The sequence below is a fragment of the Phocoena sinus genome, chromosome 4 (genome assembly GCF_008692025.1).
Source record: "Phocoena sinus isolate mPhoSin1 chromosome 4, mPhoSin1.pri, whole genome shotgun sequence".
In the NCBI taxonomy this organism is placed as follows: Eukaryota; Metazoa; Chordata; class Mammalia; order Artiodactyla; family Phocoenidae; genus Phocoena; species Phocoena sinus.
This window is the reverse complement of record NC_045766.1, coordinates 120,242,009-120,250,060: the sequence shown is the minus strand read 5'-3', so window position 1 is coordinate 120,250,060 and position 8,052 is coordinate 120,242,009. Positions and strand designations below refer to the sequence as shown.

The following is an 8,052-nucleotide window of genomic DNA, read 5'->3' as shown; positions in this document are numbered from 1 at the left end:
AATGCATATATTTATTATAAAGAAATGTACTTGCCCTGTACAAAATGCCACTTAGAAAGTAATGCCAATATATCTTTGTTATGATACAGTTTTAAAGGTGTTGGTTACTGCATTAGCTTTAAGTTCAACTCTCAGTTACAGAATGACTTACAAATGTTATAAATATTGTTTCTCCTTTTCACAAACTTGGTAGTATAGGGCTCCAATGGCAGTTTCACAAGCATCATTGACCCAATCCATGCTGTTACTCAGCCATCTTCAATCTCTAGCTTTCACCTTGTGGTCCAAACTGACTGCTCTAATGCTAGTCACCATGATAGCATCCCAGCTTTCAGGGAAACAGACATGAAAAAAGAAGAATTTCTCCTTCATAGAAATTTGTTGCACAATGTTTGCTTGTGTCGCATTGGCCAGAAATTAATTACAGGGTCACAGACATAAGTGAGGGAGCCTGGGAAGTATAGTATATTCAGGGAAGCCAGGTATATGGGGATCCTATTATTCTATAAAAGCAGGATACATATTGGGCAACAGCTAGTTGTTTTTGTAAAAATTACATAATGGATAGATAGAAAAGAAAAAGTATCTGTAACCATCCAAATAAGAAACTTTATTTCATATGCAATTTCAAATAATTTTTAACTTAAAATGTTACATAATAGCCCTTCTTGTTATACAAAAGAGCAAAAATATTGTCACTTACTGATAGTGTCTTAATCATCACAGTTCTCCAAATTTAAAATTGTGTTTAACAAGTTACTGATCATCTTGGAGGAGGAAGAGGGTCGTGATAGGGAAGGGACATGTAAATGGATTTCTGGAACACTGAGAATGTTATGTCTTGACCTCAGTGGTGGTTAAATGAGTGAACACTTTATAAATATTAGTTATGTTTTCTGTAACCTTTTAAAATGCATGTTTATTTTTCAATGCAAAATTAAATATACATATATGTGTGAAAAAATAAAAAATAACTCAATTAAGATGTTTATTAATTTAAATTTGGAATCAGTAAGTCCATTTAAAAGAAGTATTGTGTCTCATTATTCTAGAAATTAACACAATCCCAGGGCAGAAAAACAATTATTACAAACATTTAACTAAACCATTGAATATGTCCAAATTGTATTGTGCTGAACACACTTATTAGGGACTCTTATTTGCAGAACACTGTGCCAGTTTATCTTATCCTATCATCTCTTGGACAACTTCCCAGTATATGCCATAGAAATATGGCATTATAGACTTTAATTGCAAGCATTTTATGGCTGCTGCCAACATAAGGGTGAAAAGATTAATCACTCCTGCACTTAGTAAACAAACTAGGGCCTTTTAAAGATTTCAGTCTTGTTCATTTTTCCAAAAGGTTCATTTGAATGCACAGAAGTACGTTTTGATTGACTACCTTTCCCACTATTTCAATGGTCAAACTAAAAGCCAGGACACTTATCAACAGGAAGAAAAACCCATTTGAAATACAGTACACCTGGGAGTAAAAGTGTTGAATAAAACTAGCAATTTCAGTTCAAAGACTTTTGCATTGTTTTAAATAAAATGGCAAAGAAATACCCTATATTAAGTAAGGTATCTATTTTTTTCCAAAATGACACATTTATGTATGTTTAGAAACAAAAGTTGGGAGGACATTACAGGATACTATGTGCTTTTAAGATGCCCTAAAACAAAAGTACACTTCAACTTTCTATCAAACTTTGCATTGAGCAGTAAGCAGAACTTTCTGTAGATTAAAAAAAAATGTTCTGTGCTCAGTTCTCTGCTGGTGTCTATGACCCCTGGTTAACTTTTATGCTTTCAATTTGGCTTTGTTCTGGAACATTTTTTCCTATGTTACTTAAAGTACTTTCAGTTACTCTGGAGGGAAAATTGTATTATCCAAAGCAATTGCTGTTATGACACTGCTTCTGGAATCTTAGCGCTTGACAACTAGTCTTAGACTTCTGCCTTTTAAAACAGATTCTAGGATTTCATTTTTGCTATGTCCAATCATGCCAAACCATACTTATTGTTAGCTTGCTGAATGGAAAAGCTTGGAATAGTTTATAACACTGACTGACCTATGAATGGGAAATGCTATCCCATGAGTAGAGGAAACAGTCAAATTCGAGGGGTGCAGCAATTGACAAGATCAGAGTACTAAATGGTACCTCTGAGGATCACACTGTCACACTCGCCCTAAGGTAAAACCTCAACATTTTTATCATCATTGATCCAGGTAACACCTTACCTAAGGAGAAAGGACACCAAAAAGATTCAAGTAGCATCTTAGATCATCTAGCTTCTATTCCCACAGAGATAAGGCTTGACTCATAGTTCTAAGATCAAAATCCCTTGTTAGAAAACTGTACATGAAATAATTACCTTGGAGGAGAATGGTAAATTTTAAATGATGGGGAAAAGAAAATATATTAATAACATGATTTAAAAATTCTTTGACATATCAGTAAATTATTACTTGATAATGATTAAGTAAATGATTTTGTAACTAATTAGGGGATTAGCCCACATTAAGAACAGACTCCCTTCTAGCTCTGTTTTCTCACACTCAGTAGTTGTCTTGAAAGTACAGATGGACATTGGAAATCTCTGAGACCCCATACCCTAATATCAACCTCATGAACAAGCAAAATCTCTCTATACTGTGAAGTCACCTCGCTTTTCATAGATACAATTTTTTTATTATGATTGTCAATATCCTTTTACAATCTCCATGGCTATAGCTTGTTCAATTTGTATTGCTACAAGTTAGTATACACAGTATCTGTCTCAACTACCTTTCATTGAAGAAATAATTAATGAATGTCCCCCAAACTGCTCATATATGATGATGCACCTTCTTTACAAGTACTCACAACAACATCTAACTTATTCATGGCAGAAAGGGTCTAATAACACTTTCAATAATTGGAGCAACCACTTTTAATTATATCCACAGATCAATTAGTAAGAAGTGCAGCACTTTATTTATTTTTTTTTAAATTTTACTTTATTCCTGAAACATCTGATCTCTCAGAGTCATAGATCCAAGCTGATGCCCTAATTACCATATAGCTTCCATTGAGGAAGTTAAAAAAATGTATCTGTCATCCTGAAAAAAAATCTTTCTAGGTAATAATCTCAATCTCACCATTTTCTTCTGGAAGCACATTTTTTCAGCAGCAGCTCATCCACCACCTATCATAAGTATTCAGTCTCGGACACGGTGGTGACTGTCTTAATAACTTAATTATATTTTCAGTCTTGCCCAAATATGTATTCTCTAAATGCAGATTTCTTGGCATCTTTGGGCCAAAAATGGCAATTCAAAATCTATTAATTAATTTGCAATTCATAGTAACCCTAGATATGCCTCCAGCTAACACAAGTCTGCCTCACTCAAAACTGGACCAAGGTAAGGACATCCAAACAACACAGAAAGCTAGAATTGAATAGGAGCATAAACACAAGTGCTCACTTTGAGTGATTGCATGGAGTGCAGATTGTGCAGATTGTGCTAAGATCATGCTAAGTTGTATGCAAGTGGAAGATGATTTGGAATTTAATATGAGCCAGAAATCCCATTTTGTATGAAAGAAATAAATAAACGTCACACATTTGTACAAACAGGTAACCAGAGCATTTGGGGAATTCTGCCTCTTGGAAAAGACAAACTACTCATTGTGTGTCATCAGAATTATAAAAAAAAATCACAAATATTCAATATGACATTTTCTTCAACTATAGGAAACAAAACCATAAAACAGCTTGACTACTATTAGATAAAAATGCTTTGAGTTGATTTTCTAAATAAGTATCACTGTATTTTTCTACCCTTATTGTAAACAAAACAACTTCAATTTTATGCTAATTCATATACAAATATACTCTACTTTAAATTTATGTACTTATAAAGAATTTTCTTAAATGTATAGTGACAGCTATTTTTCCAGATTGATTGATTTCATGAGTTTGCCTTTTCAAGTGGTATAAAATCCTTGACCTGTTAAAGAAACTGCCGGTTACGTTTCCGTCCTTTCCCTCGCCCCCCACCAACCCCTGCCCCAGGCCCAGCACCGCTCTGACTGCACAGCGCTTGCTCTGAGCTCCCAGCAGCTCCATCTACCGGGACCTCATCAGCCATGCTGAGGTGTTCTCCCACATCTACAAGATCAGGCAGGTCGCCAAAGGGCTGTGTCTGGAGGTGGAGGGGAAAATGGTCAGTAGGACAGAGTGTAACATTGATGACTCGCTCACTGGTGGAAATGCCTCTGCTCAAGGGCCTGAGGAGGAAGGTACAGAAAGCACAGAAATCACTGGTGTCGGTATTGTCATGAACCATCACTTGCAGGAAACCAGCTACACAAAAGAAGCTTACAAGAAGTACATCAAAGATTACATGAAGTCAATCAAAGGGAAACTTGAAGAACAGAGACCAGAAAGAGTAAAACGTTTTATGACAGGGACTGCAGAACAAATCAAGCGCATACTTGCTAATTTCAACAACTGTCAGCTTCTTATTGGTGAAAACATGAATCCAGATGGCATGGTTGTTCTGCTAGACTACGGTGAGGATGGTGTGAGCCCATATATGATTTTTTTTAAGGGTCGCTTAGACATGGAAAAATGTTAACAAATTTGGCTGTTCCTTTGGATCTAGCACCTGTCGTCATAACTGGCTGGCTGCGGCTTTTCATCAGCACAACACCAGGACTTAGACAAATGGGACTGATGTCATCTTGGGCTCTTCATTTATTTTAACAGTTGATTTATTTGGAGTGGAAGCATTGTTTTTGAGAAAAAAGGTATGTCATGTAGGTTGTCTAAAAATAAAATGCATTTAAACTCATTTGAGAGAATGTCTCTTAGTTTAATATGTAATATCTAAATCCATCCTGCGTAGTCTTCCTGGAGAAGCTAGAGCCTGGTTGTAGACCATTACTAGAAAGCATAAGACCATCTTCAGATAACTTCTACAGTGAAAACCACTTCTGGCACTCGGAATATAAACAAGAATCAAAAGTAATTGAGTTGAAGTAAAGGGAAAGACCATGCTCATAGCAGTGCCAGCATTTGAAGTGGATTTCTTACACATTTCATGACCTACAAATGGAAGTAGTTAACCCTGGAAGAGATTACCAAAAGAATAAAAAAAGATTAACACAGTTGGAAGCAAAAAAAGAAAAAAAAATAGAAACTGTATGTTGCTCTCCCACAAATAACCGCCATGTGTAGATACATATTTTTTTTGTTTTCACTTCTAACATTCTACAGAGCAGAGCAGCAACAAGTAGGATTGTATACTATAAACTTGTACACAGTCCTACAGAGTCAAAAAGTACTTTATGAGGTTTTTAGAAAGCACCAGTAAAATAACCAGAGAGACAATGTTGGGGTCTTTGATTTCCCTAACAGATTAAAGAGACACTGTGTAAATAGCACAGCTGTGTTGATACACATGCACTGTCACTTTGACTTCTGGGTGATCTGATTGCTCATGTGACATTGTTTGCTTCTTTGCTCATCAGTACAGCAAGCTGCTCGTATGAAAGAATTGGCTAGTTACTTCTGTTTCTGCGGTTATAGATGCCCAAACAAAAGTAAAATGATTTAAAGTCTATTCTATTAACTGTGTGTGGCAAACAGAATAATACCCCTCACCCCTCCCATTCCTACAAAGATGTTCATGCCTTAATCCCTGGAATCTAAGAATCTGTTGTGTTAAGTGACAAAGGATCTCTGCAAATGAAATGGAGGTCAATACTTTATTAAGATTGCCCTGGATTATCTGTATGAGGCCAATGTGGCAATAGAAGAAGCTGGAGTGATTCAAAGCATGAAAGGGACTACACCTGTCTTTGGTGACTTTGAAAATGGGAGAAGGTGGCCAAGAGCCATGCAGTGTGGACGGTCTCTGGAAGCCGAGTGCATGTAGTGTATATAGTGCAGCCATTCCACTCCTCAGCATTTACCTGACAGAAATGAAAGAGTATGCTGTACAAAGACTTGTACACGGATGTTCATGATACCATCATTTATAATAGCCCAAAATGGAAACAACTAAACTTTCTATCAATAAGTGAATAGATAAACATATTGTAATATAATCATGCAAGGAAGTACTACACATAAAAACAAGAATTATTATAACATACTACAACATGAATGTTCTCAAATAATTATACTGAATGAAAGAAGCCAGACAAAAAAAAAAGTATATACTGTTTGGTTACATTTGTATAAAAACTATAGAAAATTAGGGACTTCTCTGGTGGCACAGTGGTTAAGAATCTGCCTGCCAATGCAGGGGACACGGGTTCGAGCCCTGGTCCGGGAAGGTCCCACATGCTGCAGAGAAACTAAGCCCGTGTGCCACAACTACTGAGCCTGCACTCTAGAGCCCGCGAGCCACAACTACTGAGGCCTTCACGCCTAGAGACCGTGCTCCACAAGAGAAGCCACTGCAATGAGAAGCCCACAAACTGCAACGAAGAGTAGCCCCCGCTCGCCACAACTAGAGAAAAGCCCACGCGCAGCAACGAAGACCCAATGCAGCCAAAAATAAGTAAATAAATAAATATAATAAATTTATTTTAAAAAAAAACTACAGAAAATTAAAACTAATCCATAGTGGCAAAAAGCTCACCAATGATGGGTGGAGGTCGAGGGAGGCATGGAATGGAAGTAGGCAAGAATGAAGGATTACTTAGTGGCACATGGAAACTTCTGTAGGTGATGGGTATTATATATTAATTATTTTGATATTGCAGGTAGTTTCACAGGGGTAAAAATCTGTAGAATACCTTCACATTGACATTTAAATACATGAAATTTATTTGTATGTCAGTTGCATCTCAATCTAAGCCAATAAAAATCTTGGTAATAAATGATACCTAGATGTTTCACTTAGTAAGCAGGATGCTTCTGTATGATCTTGAATGAAATATGAACTGTGAAAGTATTTGCTATCTATAGTAAAAACACATTTTTGTTGTAGGCAAATAATCTTTGTGTATGTGATGTCTTGAATATCCATTGACTACTTTAGTATGTTACACAGAATTTTAAAATTGTCAGTAGACTGTAGGTAAAATACTTAAAAGAGACTCTAGTTCCTTGGCTGAAATCTCCAGTTAATGTTGAAAGTATCAAAGTATATTACAGTGTTTTATTCCAAAGGCAGTTATATTTTAGCGGGGAGTGAAGGGCACATTTATAGAGACTATGGGACCCGATAGAATTTTTTTTAGTTTAGAGTTTGCATCTAATGAACTAAATTTATTATGCCAAGGAGACATTTGCAATTGGCCATTTCCACACACTGGACATAACACTTGAAAATTCATGGACATCTACGTGAAAAGCTTACTCCAAATTTTAATAAGTTCTATTGGACTCAAAATAATTTTTTTTTTTTTTTTGCGGTACACAGACCTCTCAATGTTGTGGCCTCTCCCGCTGCGGAGCACAGGCTCCGGACGCACAGGCTCAGCGGCCATGGCTCATGGGCCCAGCCACTCCGCAGCATGTGGGATCTTCCTGGACTGGGGCACGAACCTGTGTCCCCTGCATCGGATGGCAGACTCTCAACCACTGCCCCACCAGGGAAGCCCATCAAAAGAATTTTTGAGAGAAGAAAATAATATTGTTTATTTTACAACTCTTTTCTGAAGTGTAACCTTTGGATATAAAAAATGTTTCTTTAATTCAAATTGAAAAATATGATAATTAACATAAAATTATAAAAAAGTAACAGCAGTGCTAGCTCCTAGGAAAACTTTGCCTATTTACAGATTTCATTATCTAGTCTTTTAGGTTGCACTGAAATCGCAACTCTTAGAGCTGAGATAGGTAATGGATTTCATCTTTTGGATTAACTCCAATAAAATAATAGAGATTATCAGTACAGTATCTTGAAAGAATTCTGTAGCCGCAATGGCTTTTCTGCATGTGGGGGAGAAAATGGTTGTCCATGAGATACTGGCATCCCCTATTCAAGAGCTACCGACACTCAAGCTGTTCGTTTTTTTTTTTGTTTTTTTTTTTTGTGGTACGCGG

General features: G+C 36.5%; 1 protein-coding gene across 1 annotated transcript; it reads left to right on the top strand.

Moving 5' to 3' along the window:
* The first annotated feature begins 4,195 nt into the window (after positions 1-4,195).
* LOC116753364 (translationally-controlled tumor protein-like) lies at positions 4,196-4,627 on the top strand. The gene has a single exon (XM_032631077.1). The coding sequence runs from the start codon at positions 4,211-4,213 to the stop codon at positions 4,625-4,627; it is 417 nt and encodes a 138-aa protein (XP_032486968.1). The 5' UTR covers positions 4,196-4,210.
* Positions 4,628-8,052: the final 3,425 nt, after the last annotated feature.